Source organism: Erythrolamprus reginae, chromosome Z (genome assembly GCF_031021105.1).
Source record: "Erythrolamprus reginae isolate rEryReg1 chromosome Z, rEryReg1.hap1, whole genome shotgun sequence".
NCBI lineage: Eukaryota > Metazoa > Chordata > Lepidosauria > Squamata > Dipsadidae > Erythrolamprus > Erythrolamprus reginae.
Window position 1 is genome coordinate 99,097,164 of NC_091963.1, and position 26,974 is coordinate 99,124,137.

The 26,974-nt window shown below is 39.8% G+C and overlaps 1 protein-coding gene across 5 annotated transcripts in view; it reads right to left on the reverse strand.

The window, feature by feature from the left end:
* ADAM11 (ADAM metallopeptidase domain 11) overlaps positions 1-26,974 on the reverse strand; it is a 149,682-nt gene that overhangs the window by 21,924 nt on the left and 100,784 nt on the right. For 2 of the 5 annotated variants that reach the window (XM_070727968.1, XM_070727967.1), the window contains one exon: positions 20,677-21,054. The exons of 1 other annotated variant lie outside the window; for it this stretch is intronic. In XM_070727968.1, coding sequence (XP_070584069.1) covers positions 20,814-21,054 — 241 coding nt within the window. In that variant the 3' untranslated portion in view covers positions 20,677-20,813. Of the gene's footprint in view, positions 1-15,200; positions 15,833-20,676; positions 21,055-26,974 lie in introns of those variants that run through there. 2 more of the 5 variants (XM_070727973.1, XM_070727970.1) reach the window with 2 other exon arrangements.

Below are 26,974 nucleotides of genomic sequence, written 5' to 3' on the forward strand. Positions count from 1 at the left end.
TTTAGCCACACATTAAACTCTGCTACATGTTGGCCATTTACTTTTTGTTTCTTATGTACAGTGTTCCCTCGATTTTCTCAGGTTCTAACTTCGCAAAAAGTCTATACCACGTATTTTCAAAAATATTAATTAAAAAATACTTCGTGGATTATTTTCCTATACCACGGTTTTTCCCGCCCGATGACGTCTTACGTCATTGCCAAACTTTCAGCTGCCTTTAATAAATATTTTTTAATAAACTTTAATAAATAAACATGGTGAGTAATAATCTGAATGGTTGCTAAGGAAATGGAGGTTTAAAGTGTTAAGGGAAGGCTTGTGATACTGTTCATAGCCAAAAATAGTGTATTTACTTCCGCATCTCTACTTCGCGGAAATTCGACTTTCGCGGGCGGTCTCAGAACGCATCCCCTGCGAAAAGCGAGGGAACACTGTACTGGTAATTCTCTGAAAAGATAAGGCTGCAATCTATACTACTAAGCTCTGGAAGTCATTCTGCACAGAAAGTACATCTTTTTGGGAAAAATCATGTGCTAAAATGTATAATAGCATTTACATCACAGTCCTTACTGGCATTCTTGATTATCTTAACGCCTCTTGTCTCTGCTGGCAGTAGCACCTGGCAGACATCTGACCTCTTTCAAAACCTCCATATCCTTTCCTAAATTTACATCCCTTACATCTTTTGTAAGGGATGTGGATATCTCTTTTTGGACATCTTGCTGCTCTGGTGTGACTGATATGTAATACCTAATTCACATTTTCTTCTTTCCAATGTAAGTTCTTCATCTCAGACCATGATCCCTTGCTTATTTGAGTTATCATTATCACAACTACCTTGACCTGTCGCTCTAGTGTCCCTATTAAGGTCAGCAAAGGCACTATATCTGTTATTTATTTATTATTTATTTATTTTATTTATTGGATTTGTATGCCGCCCCTCTCTGTAGACTCGGTTATGATGGAACCAGGAGTGAAAAGCTCCCGGTTCGCTCGTGCTTGTCAATTATAGAAGAGCCAGGCACAAATAAAGCACAAGGCTCTGCCCATCTACCCAGATGCCACCATTTGGGTTCTTTTGCTCTCTGCACATGCACAGAAGACTTTGCACATGTACAGAACCCAAATGGTGGTGTCTGGGCAGGTGGGAGGAGCCTCACGCTCCCTTTGCGACCGGCTCTCCTACGACTGAGAGGCATAACTGGGAGCGTTTCACCCTTGGCTGGGACACAGCAAAAGCTTTGTGTTTATGGTTCACAACTCTCACCCTGCAGATTCCTCAGTTGTCCATATTGCCCTTCTCCTCCAGGATCATTATGGTAGAGGGAGCTGATAGCGTGGCAGCTTAATAGAGTGGAATGGCTGGATTAGACTCCTAATTTCTGCTTGGAAAGAACAGATTAGAGATTCTAGATAGCTAATATGTCCATGTAGACTAGTAATTTGTTTACAAAAGAGGACAGTATCCAAATTTGAAAAGAGTACTTTGAAACATAGTGGTTAAAAAAAGGTATTACACTGAACTAAGCCAGTCATTTTGAAATAAAATAAAATCACAATCTAAAACGCACTAATTCTGAATGTATTATTACTATTTTTGGTTTATAGTTATATGATTTGCCTGCCTAACGGCGCACAGGCTGCTAGCTTTCTTCTTTGTTCTCTCACGCAGGCTCCCAATTCTCAGCCAGCAGCTCCACCCCCAGCTTCTGGAAAGTTAAAATGTAATGGAAGAAGTTTCTTTCCCTACCTTTCTCCTTTGTTCTGTCTCTCAGACTCTGTCTATGGGGGAGCTAGAACCACTTAACAACCATGTTACTAACTTAACAATGGCAGCGATTCACTTAACAAACAATGACAACAAAGGTTGTAAAAGGGAGTAAAATTCACTTAACTGTCTTGCTTAGTAACAGAAATGTTGGGCTTAATTGGGTCATAAGTAGTGTTGGGCGAACCCAACAAAGTTCGGGTTCAACGAGTTCGGCTGAACTTTGCCATGAAGTTCGGGTGAGTTCGCTGAACCCAAACCCGAACAGCCGCAGCACCACCTTTTCCATAAAAATAAATAAGGAGGTGGGGAATTCCCCACCTCCTTTTGCTTCCTTTTATTTTTATGGAAAAGGATGCCGCAGTGGCGCTGTAAGCAAAAGGAGGTGGGGAATCCCATGATGGGATTCTGGGGGCGGGGCTTTGATGTCACGGAGACTTCTTCCTCCCCGTTTCAGCCAGCCAAGAAGGAGTCTCCATGATGTCAAAGCTCCGCCCCCCAGAATCCCATTGTGGGATTCCCCACCTCCTTTTGCTTGCAGCGCCACAATGGGATTCCCCACTCTCCTCCTGGGCGGCGGTGCTTCACAGTGTTTGAGTGAACACTGAACACCAAAACCCAAACTTTTAAAATAGTTCGGGTTCAGGTTCAGCATGCCAAACACTGCAAAGTTCGGCACAAACTCGAACTTTGCAGTGTTCGGTTTGCCCAACAGTAGTGATAAGTCAAAGGCTTTCTATATTGTGTACCCTTCCATGAGTGCTAACTAAAACAATGATTTGCTAGCAGACTCCAACAAGAGCCAAGTTTAACTGAACAATGTGCACATTTTAAAGTATCTTTGATCTTATGCTGAATACTTTTCTCACTGAATTCCACAGTGGCTTGCACCCCAGCATTTGTTATTTCAGGAAAATAAATAAAGTTTATTTATTTGTTATTTCAGGAAAATAAATAAAGTTTATTTATTTGTTATTTCAGGAAAATAAATAAAGTTTATTTATTTGTTATTTCAGGAAAATAAATAAAGTTTATTTATTTGTTATTTCAGGAAAATAAATAAAGTTTATTTATTTGTTATTTCAGGAAAATAAATAAAGTTTATTTATTTGTTATTTCAGGAAAATAAATAAATACAGTTGTTATTTAAGAAGGCTATCACACAAACAATTATTTTATTTTCTGGATAGTCTATGTGGGAAAGTGCTAAGTCATCTAGCACAAAATTCTCCATCAGGGCAAAAAAAGGTATATACTATTGTATATACTCCCACTTTGGTATATACTCCCACTTTGACAGGGTCCAGGAGGAGGGTAGTTGAAGAGCAGTTGAAGAGCTTAACTATTTCAGCTTCCAATGCAGAATGGACATGAACTCCTTGGGAAACCTACAGAAACTGTATCCTTCCTCCATCAACAAGCCAAAGGGCTGAGTTGAAATGTGTCATGCCCTCCATGGTTCAAAAACAGAAAATAAGTTCACTTGTTCTCCATTAAGCACTAGAATGAATCAAGCCATGCCATAACTGGGCACAAAGATCTCTTTTTTTAACGTGACCTCACATGCACCACAACATTTGAGTAATGTTCTTGTAGTTTTGATCCACTAATATCAAATCACATATAGGGAATATCAGTAACATCCAAGCAAGAAATAACATTCATCCAATATAAAAAACAGTTCATTTACTTTCCTTCTTCCCGCAGGATTTCAAATTGATATTGGTCTCAATCCTAAACTCATAGTTCATATATATAGTAAACAATACAGAGAAGATGTCTCTTTTGTCCATTATTTGAGTAGCAGCTACTGGACGATCTAGTTGATTTCTGAGACTTCCAGGTCAAGAGGATAGCAGAAGGCTTGAATTCTTACCTGGTGCTTTCACGGATTAAATCCAGATTCAGAACATATCCTACTTTCTAAATGCTGCCTTAGCAAATAGCACTAATACGTCCTTCCATGTAACCCCCTGTGTGGCCTGTATTTATATTTAGAGTGATAGATGAAGACACCCGGAGCTGGGGTATTTCTGTTTTTAAAGCCAAGTTTCAAGTCATCCTGGGAAGCATGAAGAGGATGGAGTCTTGGCACTTTGTAAGTCCTAAGCAGCTTCTTTGACATCTCAGCCATGTCCTTTGCCTCTTCATGCCTATGGGGTTGGTCCATGGACACCCATTTTCACTCCCAAACTCTCTTCTACTTTGCCCTCTCCCCACTTCTCTCCTCAAGCCCTTCTTTTCCTTTCCACATTTTAAGATTGTGACTCATTATAACCACTAGAGATTTAAAGGAGATAGGTATCTTTTTGCTTTGTTGGTGAGGGGTGGGGGGAGGAAGAACACACACATAGCCAAACATTCCTTCTGCCAAAGATGTGACAGCAACAACAGCAGCAGTAGCAACATATAATTTTCCCCAGGGCAATCAAAATTAGACATGAATAATCAGCCATGCAAGAAGACATGGGAGTTAAGGAACTCTTCCTGTACTAGGGAGAGAAAAGAGCAGAAGATGATTTGTGAGGCATGAAAGCTGCCAGCCAGGAACTGAGATTTTGTTGCCTACTTACTGTTTGACGGTGTGAGCAATATCCCACCAAAGACCCTTTTAGGGTCCAATTTTCTCTCCCTTCTAACTGGCTTCAGGAGTGGAAGCTTGGAGACGAGCTGTGCCTGTTGGCAGAACAGCTGCTGTTGCCTTCAAATGGTCATGGTGAAACCTGAGGCCCTCAGGCTTCTTCAGGTAGCATCCTCCTCTCTCTCAGCCTTGGCACTCACTCCTCTGGGCAGCCAGTCAAGTATCAGATAGTCCTGTAACTCGTCTGCTCTACTTTGCAATGTGGCTGGATGGTACAGCCTTCCCAAAAGGCTCCCAGAAGGAATATGTTTCCCTAACCCATCAAAAAGGAGGAAATACTTGGGGATGGTGGATGTTGTTCCCCTTGAAGACCAAGCTCTTCCTACCTTCTCCATTTGCTCTTTTAAAACAAATGAGGCAATTGAGAAATTTTTTGTTCTAATAGCTCTGATCTTTCTAGGTGCTTCCCCATTATATCTCTTATTCCTGCTTAAGGGGTGCCATTTTGCAATAGGGTAGTTACAATTAATTCTGTATTTCTTATAATTATTCTACAAAATCTATCATGGTGGGTAATATATATTGTTTTTTAGGAGTAAATCCTAGCCAAAGTCAAAATCAATCCATTTGCCTAGCTATTGCTCTGACATTTGTATATAGGTAGTTCTCGACTTGCAATTACAATCCAAAGTGTTGCTTTGTGAGAGAATTGTTAAATGAATTTTGCCCCGTTTTATGACTTTTCTTGCCACGATTATTAAGTGAACCACTGCAGTTATTAAATTAGTAACATGGTTGTTAAGTGAATGTGGTTTCCCCATTTATTTTGTTTGACAGGTCACAGAAAGTGATCACATGACCCAACTGTCACAAATATAAATAATTTGCCAAGCTTCTGAATTTTGATCACATGACTATAGAGATACTGTAATGGTTGGGTGAAAAAACACTTCCAAGCCACTTGTTTTCAGTGCTGTTGTAACTTTGGTCACTAAATGAATTGTTGTAAGTCAAGGACTGCCTGTAATTTTATTTACTTATAATAATGCTATTCTTCAATGTTCCTTAAGTCATAGAAACATAGAAACATAGAAGACTGACGGCAGAAAAAGACCTCGTGTTCCATCTAGTCTGCCCTTATACTATTTCCTGTGTTTTATCTTAGGATGGATCTATGTTTATCCCAGGCATGTTTAAATTCAGTTACTGTGGATTTACCAACCATGGCTGCTGGGAGTTTGTTCCAAGGATCTACTACTCTTTCAGTGAAATAATATTTCCTCACGTTGCTTTTGATCTTTCCCCCAACTAACTTCAGATTGTGTCCCCTTGTTCTTGTGTTCATTTTCCTATTAAAAACACTTCCCTCCTGAACCTTATTTAACCCTTTAACATATTTAAATGTTTCGATCATGTCCCCCCTTTTCCTTCTGTCTTCCAGACTATACAGATTGAGTACATTAAGTCTTTCCTGATACGTTTTATGCTTAAGACCTTCCACCATTCTTGTAGCCCGTCTTTGGACCCGTTCAATTTTGTCAATATCTTTTTGTAGGTGAGGTCTCCAGAACTGAACACAGTATTCCAAATGTGGTCTCACCAGCGCTCTATATAAGGGGATCACAATCTCCCTCTTCCTGCTTGTTATACCTCTAGCTATGCAGCCAAGCATCCTACTAGCTTTTCCTACTGCCCGACCACACTGCTCACCCATTTTGAGAAATCACTACCCCTAAATCCTTCTCTTCTGAAGTTTTTGCTAACACAGAACTGTCAATGCAATACTCAGATTGAGGATTCCTTTTCCCCAAGTGCATTATTTTACATTTGGAAACATTAAACTGCAGTTTCCTTTGCTTTGACCATTTATCTAGTAAAGCTAAACCATTTACCATATTACAGACCCCTCCAGGAATATCAACCCTATTGCACACTTTAGAGTCATCGGCAAATAGGCAAACCTTCCCTACCAAACCTTCCCCTATGTCACTCACAAACATATTAAAAAGAATAGGACCCAGAACAGACCCTTTTTATTTCCTACCAGTGGACCATTTGTTTGTTCATTGTAGTGAACCAACTTTGTAATTTATCTTTCTCTCCTATTAAAATATTGAGATACATGAAGTTGAAACTCTTTTAAAAGAAAATAGGTGTTTCCCAGGCAGGGAGAAGGACTCAAGTGGTAAATTAGCCTTTAGTCGTTGTGTGGTTGCAAGAGACCCAGGAATGATACCACCTAGACTGTATAGAACCTTATCTATAGTATAGATAATATAGAGAACATAATACTAAAGATAATATAGTAAAATGCATAGTATACATAGTATACTTGGATTTCAGTGAGGCATTTGACAATGCATACTTAGATATCAGTAAGCATTTAATAAAGTACAACCTACTCCACAGGATAGGAGCTGAAACAGAGAAGGCCCTTCCCTGCAATCCGCCACCCAGCATTACTTGGCCAACAAGACTCAGAGAAGGCCAACTCTGAACGATCTAATTGGTTGCGGGGACATGTGAGGCAGAAGATGGTCCCATAAGTAATCTGGTCCTAAGCCATGTAGGATTTTATGGGTGATAAGAAGAAACTTGCTAACAGTGAATACAATTAACCAGTGGAACAGCTTGTTTTCAGAAGTTATGAGTGCTTCATCACCAGCGATTTTTAAGGGATTGGACAGTCACCTATTCAAAATGGTATAGGACAGCGATAACAAACCTTTTTCCCCTTGGGTGCCAAAATAATAATAATAATAATTATTATTATTATTATTAATAATAATATTAATTAATTAATTAATTAGATTTGTATGCCGCCCCTCTCCTAGACTCCGTAGCATACATGTGCGCTATCGCACATGCACGAGTGCCCACACCCATAATTCAATGCCTGGGGAGGGCGAAAACAGCTTCTCCCACCTCCTGGAGACCCTCTGGTGGCAGAAAACAGCCTGTTTCCCAACTTTTGGTGGGCCCAGTAGGCTCGTGTTTCGCCCTTCCCAGACTCCAAAGGCTTCCCTTGAGCCGGGGGAGGGTAAAAACACCCTCCTCCATCACCCCAGAAGCTCTCTGGAAGCCAAAAACGCCCCCCCCCCCAGAGCCTCTGTGCGGGGCCAAAACAACAGCTGGCCAGCACACACATATACATTGGAATTGAGCTAGGCTCACGTGCCAGATATGGCTCTGCATACCACCTGTGGCACCCTTGCCATAGATTGCCCATCACTGGTATAGAGTCTCCTGCATGAACAGAAGGTTGGACTAAAATACCTCCAAGGTCCCTTCCAACTCTGTTATTCTGTTACACTTTACAGCATTCAGTGTTATTGCTAATCACTTCAGAGAATAGTTTTCCGTTTCAGTGGGAAGAATGTTTTTCTGTGTCTTTCAGATGTGCTTTCCCCTTCCCAGCTCCACAGAATGAGGAGGGCAGAATTATTTAGATGATTTTCTTTAAGGAATTGGGCATTGGGCATGACATTTAGGAATGATATGGGCATGGAATAATTAGGGGTGGGATTATGTGCCATTAAATCCCCATTGCCTTAGAGCCACCACATGGACAGATTTTTCTCCTTGATGATCTAATCCAAGCTGGTCTTCACTTCCAACTGTGCACTCATTGCCACTGTAACTGACTCCACTCACCTTGCTGGAGGTCATACTCCTCTTCTCTTTCCTTCCACTCTTTCCCAACATTGCAGTGTTCTTCAGATAATTATGCAATGTGTCTGAAATTGAACAATTTGAGCTTGTGTCTCAACTGAGAATTCTGGTTTAATTTGTTCAATGTTCCAGAAATTTATTTTCTGGCTGTCCCTAGTATTCCCAGAAGTCTTCTCTAATACTGAAGCTCACAAGTGTCACCATACTTCCTATTCTCCTTCAAAGTCCAATTGCCAAAATATTTGATTTGATTTCAATCAGTGACAAGTAGGATATGGCTACATTCCATAAATGAAATTCTGACATCATGCCATACCCAAATATTCTCATGTTCAGCTTTCTGCTACTGTATCCAATGACAGTGCCAAAGAAAGACATGGGAGAACACTGCCATCCGCAGGCATCCCCCAACTTTTCCAAATATTGCATTTTTCTTCTTTCCAAATGTGTTACTTTGTAGTCTAATCTACTAACCATCACACTTGAAAAACTAAGAAAGCAAATGATTGTATCTTAATCAAGCTGGATAGCTGAAATGTTAAGGACAAAGATTAGGATTTAATTTGGTTTATCATAAGAGTATGTATTTTAATTTTATTCTTTTCATTATTAAAACAAAAGGACATTAGTTTGTATATTTTTGAAAAATAGGGTAATATATGTTCAGTAATTTACTAAGCAGTCAATTTTAAAATCAATTAAATGTCATTTTTGTTTTTGCAAAATATTAGTTTACCTTAGTACAAATTATTATTTTTGACCTATGTTGATTTGGTAAATCGTGGTTAAACAATCTAGTTTAAGAGTTACCTAAAAAAATAATTAAAATGAATCACAGAACAAATTATTCATAGAATTAATCCAAAGCTTGTTCTTAGGGCAGAAATGATGAAAAGTAAATTACTACATGTTGTGATTCCGTCTGAGGCTCCTCAGGGAACGGCTGAACCTCTGCCGGCTCCCTGCTCAGAGGGGGAGGAGGAGGAACAGGAGGAGGAGGAGGCGGCCCAGGCAGAAGGGGAGGAGGAATATCAGGCTGAGGGAGAGGGAGGACAGCCTGAGTCCCCCGGGGTGGAGCTCTCCCCAGCAAGCAGCCTGGAGTCCTTAGATGAAAATGCACAAGCCATCATCGATCTCAGGCAGAGAAGAGCAGCCCAAAGAAGGGGACAATTAGCCAGGTATTTCCAGCCCTAAATAGGCAACAGCTGGGTTTGGGTGTGGTTCTCCCCAGAAAGGCTGAAAAGGCAGACCCACCCTTCCTGTATTGTGGAGTATTATCTTTGGGAGTCCTGGGACCTGGCTGTGATCTTTGGCGTCTCTGATTCTGGCTTGTGGCCTTGAAGGCTGAAACCTTGGGGGGAAAGGCGTGGGTCTTATTCTCTACAGTGGTGTGGGTGCCAGCAAGAAGTCTGCTGTATTGTCTGGCCGTCAGGACTCTGCTGTGAAGCCTCATAGCCTGCCTGTTGGGAAGAACAGGTTTTTCTCTGTGTTTATTTTTCAAACTATAAAGTGCCTTTGCTTTTACCAGCGTGTCTGGCTGTTTTTTCCAGTTGGTGTTGAAGTCTGGGGGCACCCAGACAGAACACTACAGTTTGGACATACTGTGCAAATACTGCGCATCCTTGAGATATGTATAATCCTGAGAAAGATAGAAATATCTAGTGGCATCGTAGACAGACTTGATTACAGCAGTGATAGATAGAACACAGTGGGGTAATGAAAATGGAGCTCCACCCCAGAGCACCCAATTTACATTGAAATATGTTGAAAGAAAATGCAGGGCGTTCTATTTGGGCAGCCTTTTCATTCTTCCTGAATGTGTTTAAAAACCCCAAAGCTGGCGATTCTGAGAAGTGTCTAGGAAAAGTGTAAGGAGATAAGATCTGGAATTAATTCTATGGGATCTGGGTTTCTGACTCCCCCTCCTTTCCGAATGGCTATAGTATTCTCTAGAATAGAGGTCTTCATCGTTGTCTGGAGAATTCTGGGAGTTGAAATTCACAAGTCTTAAAGTTGCCAAGTTTCGAGACCCCTGCTCTAGAAGATACAGTAGTACCTCTACTTATGAACTTAATTCGTTCCGTGACCAGGTTCTTAAGTAGAAAAGTTTGTAAGAAGAAGAAATTTTTCCCACAGTAATCAATGTAAAAGCAAAAAATGCATGCGGTTGGGGAAACCATAGAGAGGGTGGAGGCCCTGTTTACTCCCAGGATATTCCTAGAGAGGCCCCACAGAGGCTTCTCCCCACCTTTTCCAGTCCTATTTCCTCCCAGGAGATTTCTAGAGAGGCCCTACGGAGGCTTGTCCCTACCTTTTCCAGTTACAGTTTTGGAGGCTCGGGTTTGTAAGTGGAAAATGGTTCTTGAGAAGAGGCAAAAAAATCTTGAATAACTGGTTATTATCTAGAAAAGTTCATAAGTAGAGGCATTTGTAGGTAGAGGTACCACTGTAAAAGGAATAATGTTTGAAACCTAATGTTTTGCGAGAAACCTTGATTTTTTTTTGGTAGTCTGCAGGAAGGAGGGTGAAGACTGTTATGTGGAATGAAGCACTTTGGGATGTTTACCTAGACTGTGAAAGTAGCAAGGAACACTTTAGATTGTTGCCTTTGTGTGATTATTTTGTGAATGGCCATTTTAACCATGAAGGCACCTTTATGACAATACTCAAAGTGTGCTTTCAAAATTCTAAGTGAGATGTTTCTGTCATTTCACTATTCTAGAGCTGAGGGGTGTTGTGGTTGGCTCTGGGCCAGCTCCTGCTCCAAGGACTGTGGGGGTTGATGTGGGAGAATCCTCACATTATCAGAGGCCGGTTTTACTGCCAACAGCTTCCAACAGTGAAGCGTTTCTTTCAGGGGAAGATTCTGGAAGTGAAGTAGGATCAACGGAGGAGGTAATTACAAATATTGCCATTTACTTTTTGAGTACTGCATCTCTTCCTGAACTACTCCCCACCCTAAGTGCTTCCTATTAAAGTCTAACTACAAGTTAACAAGCTTAGATCTATGAACTTAAGTAGTTAATTAGTAAACCCATGGCTTGCCCTGCTACCTGAAATTAACAAAATGTTATCAATTACACAGATAAACCTAACCACATTTTTGTGTGTGAAAAACCAATCTTTCGGATGTTGGTAAAAATAATTTAATATATACCAATAAGTAGGCTTAAATACATACCAAAACACAAACTGTTTCAACACCTACCCTCAAAACGACACTATAGAACACTGCACACCAGAACAACTAGTCCTACCTGTCAACGACTACTTCAGCCTCAAATATAACAATGCAGAAGCACACAACAGATACAAACTCAAAGTGAATCACCACAAACTGTAGAAAATACAACTTAGCAACAGAGTGATTAATGCCTGGAACTCATTACCTGACTACGGTGGTTTCATCACCAAACCCCCATAACTTTACCCTTAGACTGTCCACTGTTGACCCCACCTGATTCCTAAGAAGTCAGTAAGGGGTGTGCATAAGCACACCAGTATGCCTACCGTCCCTGTCCAATTGTTTCCTCTTATCAGTACCCATCTTATGTATATAAACAATGTTATATATCTGCATATTACAAATACGTACTTGACAAAATAAATAAAAGTTTTTTTCCTAAATGCCATCCCTCTGCTAAACAAATAATTCCCTCAACACTGTCAAACTATTTACTATGTCTGCACTACTATTAATCATCCCATTGTTCCCATCACCCATCTCCTCCCACAAATGATGGTATGACTGTTACTTTGTTGTCAATTTATATTGACTGGTTCCTAGTATGATTTGATTGCTTATTTGTACCCAGACTATCATTAAATGATGTATTTTATTATTGTCAACAAACTTGTCTTTTCTTTTATGTAGACTGAGAGCATATGCATTAAGACAAATTCCTTGTGTGTCTAATCACACTTGGCCAATAAAATTCTATTCTATTCTATTCTATTTTATTCTATTCTATTCTATGTCACTTATTTTTTGTTGTGGATGCCAAGAATGTTAAACAGTTAGTGTGTCCTCTCCTCTCTCTCTCCCATTTGTACTTCTTCTACCTGTCAGCTATCTGGTAGCTGTCTACTATATGTAGGCTGCACAGACTTTTTGTACAGTGTTAAAACTGTTCCCTAGTAAATTAGCTCAATCTTTTGCAGATTTTGGACCTCAGGACATATGTATATAAACATTATTATACAAATATTTGTATGCCGCCCCGAGTCTACGGAGAGGGGCGGCATACAAATCTAATAATAATAAATAATATTATTATACTGTTTTTCTCTCCTCAACTCCAGCAATATGCAACCTCAGTAGCCTTCAGCTATTGAGAAAATCTTGCAAAAAAAAATGTTGGCAGGTTGCTATTTCATTTCATAATTAGCAATAGACTTTTAAATAGCATATAAGAAGTTGTTCACAATTCAGAGTTACACTTTACAACAATCATTTGAACTTTGAAAAAATCCACTATGCATGGAGAAAGTAAATCCCCTAAATTTGTATCAGAATACTGTTTAACTCATGTTTTTTGCATTCCCCTCTCAGTTGGTAACTAGATGTTTCCTGCCTGTTCTCTTTATTCTGACATCTGCATCAATGAAAATGATTGAACAGTCAGCCTTATGATTTGGATAAACAGGGGGACAGAAATGGTACCATGTGAAAGTACTGAGTCAGAAGGCCTTGTTCCAGATGTATCTAACAAGCGCACAAATATGGCCTGACAATATCGTCTTTGTTCTGTCAGGCTCTCTGGTGGAATCCTCCCAAAAATTCACAGGTACAAATTTCAGACACACACACCTTTGAAAATTCAAAACAATGTTGTTTATAATGAAAATTCACTGAAACCAAGCCCTCTTTTGGTATAGCAGAGCACTGGTCTCCAAACAAACTGGTAATTTGTACAAGTCCCTTATCAGTTCTGTGATACTTATCTTGCAGCTGTGAGGCAATTCACAGTCCTTCTTCTTTCACAAAGTGAAACACACTTTGCTCTGGTTTAGTTTCAAAGCGGGGAAAAATCAGCACACAAAAAGTCAAAGTCAGTAAAGCAGTCACGAAAAACAACGATCAGATAATCCTCCACAATGGCCAAACCCACAGGCTGCTATTTATAGCAGCCTCACTAATCACCACAGCCCCACCCAACCACAGGTGGCCTCATTTTCTTTGATAATAATCTCTCCGTTGTTGTTGTCTATGCATCGCTCTCCGCATGCGTGGCTGTATCATTAACTTTTGTTCTGAATCCAAGGAAGAGCTAGATAATTGATCTCCTTCTGAGCTGTCTGCCACACTCTCCTCCTCCCTGTCATTCATATCTTCTTGGTCAGAGGAGCCTTCATCAGCAGATTCCACCGGGGGCAAAACAGGCCTGCAGCATGTGGATGTCTCCCCCACATCCACAGTCCTTGGGGCAGGAGCAGGGCCAGAGCTAACCACAACAGTCTTCTTGTTGTATTTGCATGCTGCTGCCTCGATCCCCATCCTACGACTGAAACAACCTTGTATCTAAACACAGAACAAATATGCATGGCAATTTTCTGCTAAATTATCATGATGTTATCTCTGCCACAATTTTTACTTTCCTATTATAACAAACTGGGCATAGCTGCATGACACTTGGCAGTTCCTTCAACATACCAAACAGTCAGCTAAAGAGGGCAAGCCCAAAGAATTGCATTTCACCTGGCATTCTTTGCTGAGTTTTGAGAATGAGGTTATTTCATTTGAGAACATAAGCAGATTCTAAAGTAGCCACTAAGTAGCTGTCCAGCAGATTTGTAAAGCTGGTATGTCGACTTATGTCTAATAAAACAGGAATGGGCACCTGTCCAAACTAACCCTTTTGCCTTCTGCTGAACAACTGTTCTGTGAACACACAGAGTGGGTGAGCTTTGACAGGTGTGTCGTGTTGCTTTGACACACATGCTAAAGCCAGAGATGTGGTTGAGTTGTCTGTCAAAACACCATCTCCCAAACCCATTCCTGTATTGTCCTGACTGGTGGGTATTTTATTACTTGCTTTGCCACTTGATCAAAAAAAGAGAGTGTACCAAAGCTAGAGAGTTTAAACTACAATGATTACTTTCCTTAACCAGTTTGTGTGTTTGTTTGTTTGTTTGTGTGTGTGTGTGTGTGTGTGTGTGTGTGTGTTTTAATCTCTGTGTTTGTGCATCTTTGAGTCATTGTTATTTTTGGAGACAGCCTGTACAAGTCCCTGCAGCTTTCTTGGCAAGAAAGTCATTGAAGACATTTTTCTTCCTAGAGCTGAGAGAGCGTGACTGGCCCAAAGTTTGGTCTGGCTGATGTCATGTCTAAGGCTGTACTAAAATTTCCTGTTGCCTTAACCACTACAACAAACCGATTTTAAAAATAGAGTTAAATTGAGAGTCTATGAGATAAAATCTTTCTTTGGGCTGGAGTATGTGTGTGGGGAGTAAAGGATGTGCATGCATGTACACACATATACACAATGAAGGGCTACCAAACTTTTTACTACCACACTGTTGGCATGGCTTATGCAGGGCACCCTGCATTTTCTTTCAACATCTTTCAGTGCAAATTGGGTGCTCTGGGGTGGAGCTCCATTTTCGCTACCCCACTCCGTTCCCCCACATCCAGGCAGCAGCCCACTCCTGCATATACACATATACACATGCACACAGGTGTCTTTAAATCAATATTGACTCCAGGCAATTGCCTAGACAAGACCCTACAGTTTTCTTAGCAAGATTAGTTTGTTTCTCTCTGAGAGAGATTAGCTGAAATGATAGTGAATATTTGAAGCTTGTGTAGCAACATTTGACTGGCATTAAGTCACCAAGCTGGCCTTGCCCCTAAGACAGGCCTAGAACTTATGGTCTCCCAGCTTCTACTTGAATGCTTCATCACTGTGCCACCTTAGCTCTCTAACAGGTCTTATGATTGCAAAATCAGGACATCATCAAAATCAGCAATAAGGCAGAATGGAGGCAATGGAAGCCAAATAGGGATTGGCAAATAATCACAATACAACTGCACCATATACTGAAAAGCACATGAAAATCTTTCAGTTCACCAATGGAATAGAATATTTTGTGCCTTGCTAGACTACAGTTGCGAGACAATGACAATAAGTTCCAAATAAAGGAGAAGAATATTTAATGTTTATTCTTAAGACATGGCAGTTGGATGTGTTTTAATTTTTTTTTCTTATAGTATACAGTAGAATTTGCAGAATTTTGTAGGAATTTAAAATATTGGCCCTTATTGTACTGATGACCAGGATCCCAGGGTCAGGAGAAAATCTAAATTAGTATTTTCATTTTAGCAAATGTTGGCAGGTAGATATGTGTGTGGCATAGCAGGAAACACAAAACAAGAAGGCCTAGCATTCCGTTGTTGCCATTTGCACAAACCAAAGACTAAGAAGTGTTCCTTGATTGGCAACTCCCTTTCTCAGCCTTCCGCTTGAAGCATGTGCAGTGAAAGTACAAGTTATTTCTACAAGAATGTCCAGAAGTGGCATTTGAATTAGTCTTTGGGCACGTTACAATACATAAGACAAGTCTCTGGGAAGAAAGCCTATAAATAAATATAAATATATATTTATACACACACACACACACACACACACAATCCATGAGCAGTAGCATTCTGAGTTCTAAGTTCCCACAAGCAGGAGTGCTAGGAGATGGCAAAGTCCAAAGTGAGCATGTTACAATGTAAGCTTCTTCTGTAGTTGTGCTCTTTGTTGCAATGTTGCCCCGTTCTTCTTCACTGGTTTGCCTTGAACTCTTAGGAGCCTTGATCCTTGCTACTGTGTGAATGTTAAAAAGAAAAAGAAAAGATTCTGGTTGCCCATTGCACCAAGACCACAGAGTTTCCACACATTCACTCACAGTGACTGCAAACACAATGCAAAACACAATTTGCATTGACAGCAGTATGTGCACATACTGCAAAGGCAGTTACTGTCACCTTTAAGTTACATCATTCAAAGTTGCCAAACTTCCTGGATAATGTAAAAACTTGATTTTTTTTTTTCTGAAATACACAACCTTTGGTGCCATAAGAAAATAACCTTACCTGTTTCAAATTTCAGTTTGCCACTGCCTGTCCTCACTGGAGCCAAAAGAAACTACACATCCCCAAATAATTTCTCTAGCTGTAATCTTAAGGATAAGAGAGGAAGAAAAGACTTGTAGCAAAAATAGGAAGGTATTAAAAGTTGCAGTGTAGTCCATTTGGTTCTTACCTGCCCAGGTGACTTAGTATACTGTGGTGCTCAAATAAAAAGAAGGGGGAATAGAAAGAGCAGTTCAGACAAATGGTTGAGAAAGCATGAAATGAGATATATTGCTTTTTTGTCTGAAAATAGTATTTAACAGAATCTGCTCACTGTGATCAGCTATTAGCTATGAATGAATGAATGAATGAATGAATGAATGAATGAATGAATGAATGAATGAATGAAGGCTTGTGCAACTGAACTTCTGCTTATTGAGCGAAGTTTGCAATCCACTTTCCATTTGTAGAGATATCCTAGCACCTATTCTCAGATAGGAAAATGATGGTGTCTATTTTGCTGACAGAAGTGTACTACTAAATACAATTTCTTATTTCTTATCAATTGAAACTTGCATCATGCATTTAAGACAGGATTTGAACTACTGGATTTCAGCCTCCCTTAGTAATATATTGTATCTATATGCCATCCTGAATCCTTTCCAAGTGGGCAGCATATAAATACAAATACAAATAATAAATGTTCATCACCTTAAATTAATGTCCACCCTCTTTGAAAAATGAAATGATATTCATGTAGAATACCCTAGCACCGTCAGTCCACTATGCAAGGAAAGGACAAGAAAGAAAAGGGGAAAGGGAAAAAGAAAGGGAAAAGAAAAAGGGATGGTTATAATTCATCATGACAAAGGCAAGATGTTCTGTAAGGAAACCACATGATTGAACAATAAAGGCCTAATCTGCCTAAGATTGGAGAACTTGATAGATAATGTTATGTTTGTACTTTTAAATAAAGGTGACCGCTGATTGGTTTAAGTCGCGGCCAAGGGAAACCCTGGCATGCAAGTTTAAAAAAGAGGAACTCACGGCTGTTTTCCCCGCACCAACAAGGTATATAAGGTGCCGCTTTAGCCGGTAGCTCGCAGTCACTTCCTACCTGCAAGCTGGTCACTTCAACTGTTCCTGGTTGCCAATAAAGAGCTGTTAACCTTCCTCGGCCTCCAGCTTCTGATTTAACAGATAACACATTAAATAGCTTTCCACACAAAAGGGAACTCCTCTTAGAATCAAGTTGAGAACATATTAAAAAAACCCATTGAAATTTCTACATTTTCAGGGGGTTCTTGTTCTAATTTTAAAGTACTGTATCACTAAATAAATAGATCAGTTATTTTCCCCATATTTCTCCAATCTGATGCACCTAATCCTCCCTAATATAAAGTTGTCCTATCTCAAAAAACATACTGATACTTGTGGGAACTTGTAAATGTCTTTATCATTTTTAAAAAGCAATTTAAAACAAAAAGTAGTTCTTTGAATTTACACCATTTCTTTCCTCTCCTTTGAAATTCGCCTAAAACATGTCTACTGTATTATCAAATTTTCCAGGATCTTATTGAGAGGGATTCATATGAATGAAGACCCTAAAGAGCTACAGTTCTGCATATCCAAAGATTATTTCTAGAAAAGTTTTCAATCATATGAATAGCTATCATATGAAATGGTATAGTTAAGATAACATAATGAACATTATAGTCAGGTTGAATAATTTTGATTTGACTCACTTCCTATTTTTTTCTATCATTGCTTGTTCTGCCTTATTTCTATAATAGTTTTTTCCCCTTTTCACTCAAGGTGCTCTTTCTCCTAATACAAGTACATTTAACATGAATACAATTGTTCAACTTACAAGTTATTACAGATTTTTGGAAAAGTGCAGATGCATCACTAGATACTATTTTATTTTCCAAGTTGGGAGATGCAAATTTGAAGTGAATAAATTCTATACAATCCTACTCCTTGACCAGCCTAGATTTCTTTTTTTTATTGTTATCAAGTGGAAAGCAACATATTATATATTAATATGCCATTACTTCTCCATTTTTTTCTTTCCTTATTAAAACACAAGAACTGATTATTATTATTTTGGCTGTAGCATAAGAGAGAAGTGTATGGTTTTTCTGTATTTGAGAGCCCCACTTTCATATGATTTAAAGTAGGGTGGAAATATTGGAGAGGGATGTTTTCAGAGAAGCCTCTGCAAATGATTATGAGCCATGCTAAGATGCTAATATATACTTAATAAAGCTGTGATACTCTGAAGATTTAAACTTACCATTTCCTCTTTAGTTTTATAAATGAGGAATAATGGGAAAGTGTTACATGGCACAGCTATGCTTATATTTTCCAGCTTGCCCAAAATACCTATGGTGTAAGGAGTTATAATCTCACACATCTGGGAGACATTAAAGACACTTAATGTCAACAACCAACTAATCAGAATAATATGAAATTGGTCTTAAGCAAATTTGGACATTTTAGAATACCAAGCTATGATGGTATTCACTTCTCTGCAGTGCTTAAAAAAGACTGTTGTCAGCCTATTCCTTCTGATAACGTAAGGTATTTTAGTCAATTATCACTAAGGAGGACCTCAATTTTCTATTAAAACACAATCCCTTGCCCTGTTTCTACCAAAACAAAAGAAACTACAAGCTTGCCATCGGGCATATCCTATGGCATGAATTGTCCCTCTTATATTGACATGTTAGGCAAAACAGAATATTTGCCTATTCTCATATACTCAATCTAAATTCAAGATTGGCAGCTATATACATGGGATTGGAGCATTATCAAATGCTTAGATAAGGTTCCAACCCACATTTTCAGGTAAGCTCAATGCTTGCAAATGGTAATTTGCACAAAAGTTTACAATTTTCCTCAAGAAATGCCTTTGACCAAGCACAGTGGTCATAATCAATCCAATCTCCCAGAGTTTAATAATTTCTCTGTGAGCAGTTCTGAACCTACATCTATTAATGTTATATGCTGAGAAAATTTTAAGAATTTACCAATTTTTTTAGAACAGAGATTTAATTCATTTTCACCTGTTCCTGAGAAACGTAGAGGATGAAATTTTCAAAGAATCCTCCCTCTTGTATTACTCTTTGAATTATCTATGTGGACATGTTTCTTCATTGGGAGAAGGCAACCCCAAGGAGATAATTGACAGCAATGTGCAGTTCTAGAATAGGGGTGTCAAACTTGCGTCATCACATTGTCATCACGTGATGTATCACAACTTTCTCCCTTCACTAAAAACAGGGAATCAGCATTTGACACCCTAGTTCTAGAAGCTATTCCATGTAGAAGTGTGCCGAGGCAAAGGGAGGTATCCTGGCAGAATATAAACTATAGTTGTTTGAAGAAATGCTGCGGGTAAAAATACATGTGACAGTTGAGCAGGACTCGTTTGGTTCGTAATTCTCATAATTGTTTAGAGCTGAAATGAAACAACGTGAGTTTAATCCCAGTCTACTGTGTATATCTAAATGGATATGTAACTCTTTCCTCTGTAGAAGCTGCTTACTTGGAATTTTGCTGCAATCTATCCTGAGGAAAGAATCTCTTTTATAAGGCCATTAGTAACTTTCCATGGTGACGGTAAGCTAGCCTTCATTTAAGGAGAAAAGCTTTTGACCCAAGAGATTAAATATATCTGATCCTGTCCTCTGCTAGTATAGGAGATCTATTATGATCCAAAGAGGACTTCAAATTTTTGGTTTAAAATATCTGCTTGGAAAAGCACTTTGTGAGATGGGCTTGTTTTATGTTGAATAGCTGGTCCATGAAATGTACCATCCATTCGGTATAGTGGACTTTCTCCTTTTAGCATGGAGTTAGTTTCCATACATACCTAAGAATGAAAGTGGATTTAAAAACTGCTTCCTAGAATGCTGAAACTTACTGATAGAGAATAAGGATGGATGGGGTGGGGAGTCTTCAAAATCAAAGTTTTATGAATGAGTGGTCTCTCCACTTTTAAAGATGGTATATATAAAAAGCATGTGACTTTCCTAAAGACTTTTGCAAATTTCTGCAAAGAAAAAAATATATACCCATGGTTTCCCTTTCAAAAAGAAAGCTTAATTCCTGGTTTTTAAACTCAGAAGCTGGCATAATTCCTCTCCATCCATGCTGATGGGGAAAAATGTTTAACACAAAAGAAATGGGGGTGAGATGGAACAGATCAACCATAAATAAATTAAAAGTGTCCATTATCTCTTTTGTCAGGAGGACTCTAATACACTTGTGGTATTAGAGCCACCCTCACTACCCAACCAAGAAGCCACTTGCTGCCTTTTGTTATGAGCTGTCACTATTCCCAACACTGCTTTGCCGCTGTGGCACAATTAGCCATCATATTCAAAATAGAAAACATAACTTTGAGAAGTGGGGGGAAGAGGGCAAAGGTAATAAGTCTGGTCCATTTAGAGTATTATTTTAGCATACTATCATGTCTGTTATTTTTCCGTAAATCAATGGCATGCTCTTCCATCTAGGCTGCTGCAGCCAGCATGATAGAAAGGCTTCTAGCTCAAACTTTTAGGAACAAAAATATGGAAGGGGCTTGGATTTAATAGATGAATACATGTCATTTCTTCACTCCCAGTAATTTTATAAGCATTAGCCATGAATGCACAATTCCCTGATTTGAAATCATAGCAAAATTTTTAGCAGAATACAAACACATCCCAAATATCCACTTTTCCTCAAACTACTTCATGGGAAGGAACAGGCTTGCGTGTCTTCCAAGCGCAATCTTCCAGAAGTTGAAGAGTGTTGTTATACCCCTGAGCTGCGTGTAGTATTTTGGAGGTTCCAACATGGTTACATTCCTTGAGGGGGTAGTAACATGAGGCACATATGAAGACCTGCACAGGTAGGAGAAATGCTGTTGTGGGGCTCTCATTTTTTTTCCAGACAATGTTGGAAGAAGAGGAAAAGGTGCATCTGACAAGACATAAAAGAGCAGGAGGTCCTTCATGAAGATCTTTTTTCCATACAGTGAAGCTGAGCAATGTGGTGCCCCTTCAAAGGAGGGCTTCATTCCTGCTCTCGTCTATCCAGGAAGCAATGGAATACTTGATTAGGGTGTTGGTTATTTGCTGGCCAGGAAAAGGAAGAAGGTGCCGTAACCTTCTTTTCCACCTTATGGTGAGAATACTGACCCAGAAGCACAAAGATCAAGCTATGATTTGGGGCTAAGCCCCTCCAGACCTGTAACACAGAAGCAAGGGGTTTGTTTAAGGTCAGAGTACTAAGAGGAATGCAAGATGGTGTGTGGGGGAGGATAGGGGAGAGGATGGAGATGTTGTGATGATTCCTAGTTTGGTTAAAAGAGCCAGATGAATACCCATTTCCTCCTTCTCTCGTTAGCTCACTAAATCCAAAGTAAAACCTGGAATTGGTGCTGTAGATCAGTAGTATTTTTAGCCTTGAAAACTTTAACAGTATTATTATTATTATTATTTATTAGATTTGTATGCCCCCCCCCTCTCCACAGACTCGTGTGTGGACTTCAGCTCCCAGAATTCCCCAATGAGTATGGTTGGCTGGTGAATTCTGAAAATTGAAGTCCATTTATCCAAACGTTTCCAAGGGAGAAAAAACATAGCTATAGATGATGAAAAATAGTGTTTTGTAACATTACTGGAAGTTGCATGGCATCTTTAGAAGCTTATTTGTCATTCAAAATTGTGCCACTGCACTATACCAACGAAGCAGTGGAAGTGATGTGCCGGTGCCTGGAGGATGTTGGGGTTTGGATGGGTGTCAACAACCTCAACCTCAACCCAGACAAGACGGAGTGGCTGTGGGTCTTGCCTCCCAAGGACAATTCCATCTGTCCGTCCATTACCCTGGGGGGAGAATCACTGACCCCCTCAGAGAAGGTTAGCAACTTGGGCATCCTCCTCGATCCACAGCTCACATTAGAGAACCATCTTTCAACTGTGGCGAGGGGGGCGTTCGCCAAGGTTTGCCTTGTGCACCAGTTGCGACCCTACTTGGACCGGGAGTCACTGCTCACAGTCACTCATTCCCTCATCACCTTGAGGCTCGACTACTGGGGGCTACCTTTGAAAAATGTTTGGAAACTTCAGATCGTGCAGAATGCAGCTGCGAGAGCAATCATGGGCTTTCCCAAATATGCCCATGTTACACCAACACTCCGCAGTCTGCATTGCTTGCCAATCAGTTTCCGATCACAATTCAAAGTATTGGTTATGACCTATAAAGCCCTTCATGGCACCTGACCAGATTATCTCAGGGACCGCCTTCTGCTGCACGAATCCCAGCGACCAGTTAGGTCCCACAGAGTGGATCTTCTCCGGGCCCCGTCAACTAAACAATGTCGCTTGGCGGGACCCAGGGGAAGAGCCTTCTCTGTGGTGGCCCCGGCCCTCTGGAACCAACTCCCCCCAGAGATTAGAATTGCCCCCACCCTCCTTGCCTTTCGTAAGCTACTTAAAACCCACCTCTGCCGTCAGGCATGGGGGAATTGAGATCCTCTTTCCCCCTAGGCCTTTACAATTCTATGCATGGTATGTATGTATGTATGTCTGATTTTTTATATTAATGGGTTGTTAATCGTTTTTAGTATTAGATTACTATTGTACACTGTTTTATTGTTGCTGTTAGCAGCTCCGAGTCCCTGGAGAGGGGCGGCATACAAATCCAATAAATAAATAAATAAATACCAACCCAACCCAATAAAAGCAGTCTTTTTCATGTTATGAATACCAATAGGGTGAGTGTTAGTTAACCCACTGTTTTCCCAGTATAAGAGCAAAATAAACACTGCCCATTTTATATTTTGAAAGAATATACATGGTCCCTCTTCTTGCCAGATATACAGCAGCCACTTCAGAACTTCCTAGAAATTGTAAAGTTGCAAACTTAAACAGATATAATGGAAACCCCATGAACCTTAAGTCTTTATTTTTTTAAAAAAAGTGAGGTCCAGGTACCTATTTTCACACCTTTTGAGTTGAATATGCATTGCTTAGCGAGGGCAAGGGTCCACATAGGCTGCATTTCGCCCTGGCCTGGCTCTTAGGGTCTCTGTCTCCAATACACCATCAAATTTTAACATTTCACTGGAATTTGTCCTGGTACCATTTTTTTTTGGGGGGGGGGGGTCCTTCCAAGTAGTGTGTCTGACTGATTTTATCCGTGATTTTAGTTTTCTTTTTCTTAGCCTTTCTCATTGTTATATCAATGAAATTCAATTCAATGAAATTCAATGGTTTAAAAAAGTAAGGTTCTATATTTAGGCAAGAAAAACAAAATGCACAGGTATAATGTATGTGGTGCCTTGCTCAACAGTAGTAACTGGGAGAGGGATATTGGAATTCTAGTGGACAACCACTTAAATATGAGCCAGCAATGTGCAGCAGCTGCCAAAAAAGCCAACACAATTCTAGGCTGCATTAACAGAGGGATAGAATCAAGATGACGTGAAGTGTTAATACCACTTTATAAGGCTTTGGTAAGGCCACACTTGGAATACTGCATTCAGTTTTGATCATCACAATGCAAAAATGATGTTGACACTCTAGAAAGGGTGCTTAGAAGAGCAACAAAATGATTAGGGGACTGGAGGCTAAAATATATGAAGAACGGTTGCATAAATTGAGTATGTCTATTTTATGAAAAGGAGGACTAGGGGAGACATGATAGTAGTGTTCCAATATCTCCCTCACAAAGAAGAGGGAGTCAAACTATTCTCCAAAGTACCTGAGAGTAGAACAAGAAGCAATGGGTGGAAACTAATCAAGGAGAGAAGCAACTTAGAACTAAGGAGAAATTTCCTGAGAGTTAAAACAATTAATCCATGGAACAGCTTGCCTCCAGAAATTGTGAATGTTCCAATACTGGAAGTTTTTAAAATGATGTAGGTCAGTGATGGTGAACCATTTTTTCCTCAGGTGCCGAAAGCACATAATTCAATGCCCCATGTGCCGTGTCCCCATGCTCATAAATGCATGACCCTCCCTGCGCTGCCCTGCCCCCGTGAATGCAACCGATTTCCCCACTCCCCCGCTTCCTGACTTCTGGTGGACCCAGTAGGCTTCTTTTTCACCCTCAGAGGCTTTCCTGGAGCCTGGAGAGGGGGGAAATGGCCTCCCTGACCTCCCAAGGGCCTTTGGAGGCCGGAAACAGCTCATTTCCTTGGAGAGGGGTGGCATACAAATCCAATTAAATAAATAAATAAATTTCCTGACTTCTGCTGGGCCTAGTAAGCCCGTTTTTTGCTCTCGCTAGTCTCTGGGAGACTGGGGAAGTTGAAAACATGCCCTCAACCACACTGGAGGACGAAAATGCCCTCCCAGTGAGCCACAAATCAGCTGGCCAGCACACACATGCACACTGGAGCTGAGCTAGGGCAACAGCTTGTATGCTGTCAGATATGGCTCTGTGTGCCACCTATGGCATGCGTGCCTTGGGTTCACAATCATGGGTGTAGAGTTTCCTGCCTAATCAGGGGTTGGATTAGAAGACCTCCAACGTCCCTTTCAACTCTGTTATTCTATTCTATTCAAATCTCCACTGATTAACTACAAGAAACCAAATTTGTACCATATTACTTGCTCTGTTTATTTAAAAAACCCTAGCATGTACTGTATATAAAAGAAATATTTTTAAAAAAAATCTAACTCAAATTTGCTTCAAAAAATCAAATATTTCTTGGGATATACAGGTGAATCTCAAAAAATTAGAATATTGTGCAAATGTTCATTTATTTCACTAATGCAAATTTTAAAAAACCTAATATATGAAAGACTCATTACATGCAAAGTAAGATATTCAAACCAGGATTTGTCATAATTGTGATGATTATGGGGTACAGCTCATGAAAACCCCAAATCCACCAAATCTCAGAAAATTAGAATATTATATGCAATCAGTAAAATAAGGATTGTACATAAAAGAATATATGAAAGGTATAAAAATACATATGCACTCAGTACTTGGTTTGGGCCCCTTTTGCAGCAATTACTGCCTCAATGTGGCATGGCATGGAAGCTATCAGCTTGTGGCACTGCTGAGGTGTAATGGAAGACCAGGATGCTTCAATAGCGGCCTTCAGCTCTTCTGCATTCAGTCTCATGTCTCTCATCTTTCTCTTAGCAATGCCCCATAGATTCGCTATAGGGTTCAGGTCAGGTGAGTTTGCTGGCCAATCAAGCACAGTAATCCTGCATTATTGAACCAGGTTTTGGTGCTTTTGGCAGTATGGGCAGGTGCCAAGTCCTGCTGGAAAAAGAAGTCAGCATCCCCAATAAGGCTCATCTGCAGAAGGAAGCATGAAGTGCTCCAAAATTTCCTGGTAAACAGCTGCACTGACCTTAGACTTTGTTTATTTATTTAATCTGTCAAAAACATGTACAAGATAGTAGGTATTGTACAAACATAAGCAAAGTAGGTACACATAAATTTGGACAATAGTAGAATAAGACAGGGATGATAGGCACAATGGTGCACTTATGCACGCCCCTTAATGAAGCACAGTGGACCATCACAGCAGATGACGTGGCTCCCCAAATCAATACAGACTGTGGAAACTTCACACTAGATTTCAAGCATCTTGCAGTATGTCCCTCTCTATTATTCCTCCGTACCCTGGGTCCTTGGTTTCCAAATGAGATGAAAAAGTTGCTCTCCTCCGAAAAGAGCAACAGACCAAATATGTTCTTTAGCCCAGGTAAGACGCTTCTGACATTGTTTGTTGTTCCAGAGTGGCTTGACAAGAAGAATAGGACATTTGAAGCCCATATCCAGGATCTGTCTGTGTGTGATGCACTGACTCCGGCCTCAGTCCACTCCTTGTCCCCAAGACTTTTGAGTGGCCATTTACAGACAATCCTCTCCAGGCTCTGGTCATCCCTGCTGCTTATGCACCTTTTTCTTCCCCTTCACATAACTTTCTATTAATGTGCTTTGAAACAGCATTTTGGGAGCATCCAACTTTGTTTGCAATTATCTTTTGAGGCTTTCCCTCCTTATGGAGGGTGTCAATGATGGTTTTATGTACAACTGTCAGGTCAGCAGTCTTTCCCATGACTGTGATTCCTACTGAACCAGACTGAGAGAACATTTAAAGGCTCAGGAACCCTTTGCAGGTGTTTAATTAGCTGATTAGAGTGGGACATTTTGAGCCTGGAATATTGCACCTTTTCACAATATTGTAATATTCTTAGATTGTGAATTTGGGGTTTTCATGAGCTGTACCCCATAATCATCGCAATTATGACAAATCACGGCTTTACGTGCAATGAGTCTTCTCATATATTAATCTCACCTTTTAATTTGCATTACTGAAATAAATGAACTTTTGCACTATATTCTAATTTTTTGAGTTTTACCTGTAGAGAATTCATCTTATGGTCATCACATATTTTATTCCACAGACATTACTAAGCTGATGTTCCACAAGCCAGTTACTACTGGTGATACATTTAGCAATGAATTGGCTTATTTTAAAAAATCACTTCCTGAAACTAACGTTTATATATATTTGGTACAAAATTATCCAAGTCTTGGTTCCAGATTTTTATTTATTGATTCCATATCTCCCAATATAACTACAACTCTCTTTAAAATTGAATCTTATTATTTTCTGGCAGAAGAATGAATTTTGAATTACTGTACTTTGGAGAATCTTATACAGTGAAAACTTGTTAACTTATAAAAAATAAAAGGATTAATTTTCAATCCTTTTCCACACAAAGTTAAAAGGATTTATTTAAACATCTAAATGCCTTAGGTTCTGTACTCTATAGCAGTGATTTTCAACCTTTTTTGAGCCGCGGCACATTTTTTACATTTATGAAACCCTGGGGCCTAAAAAAAGTTTGGACAAAAAATT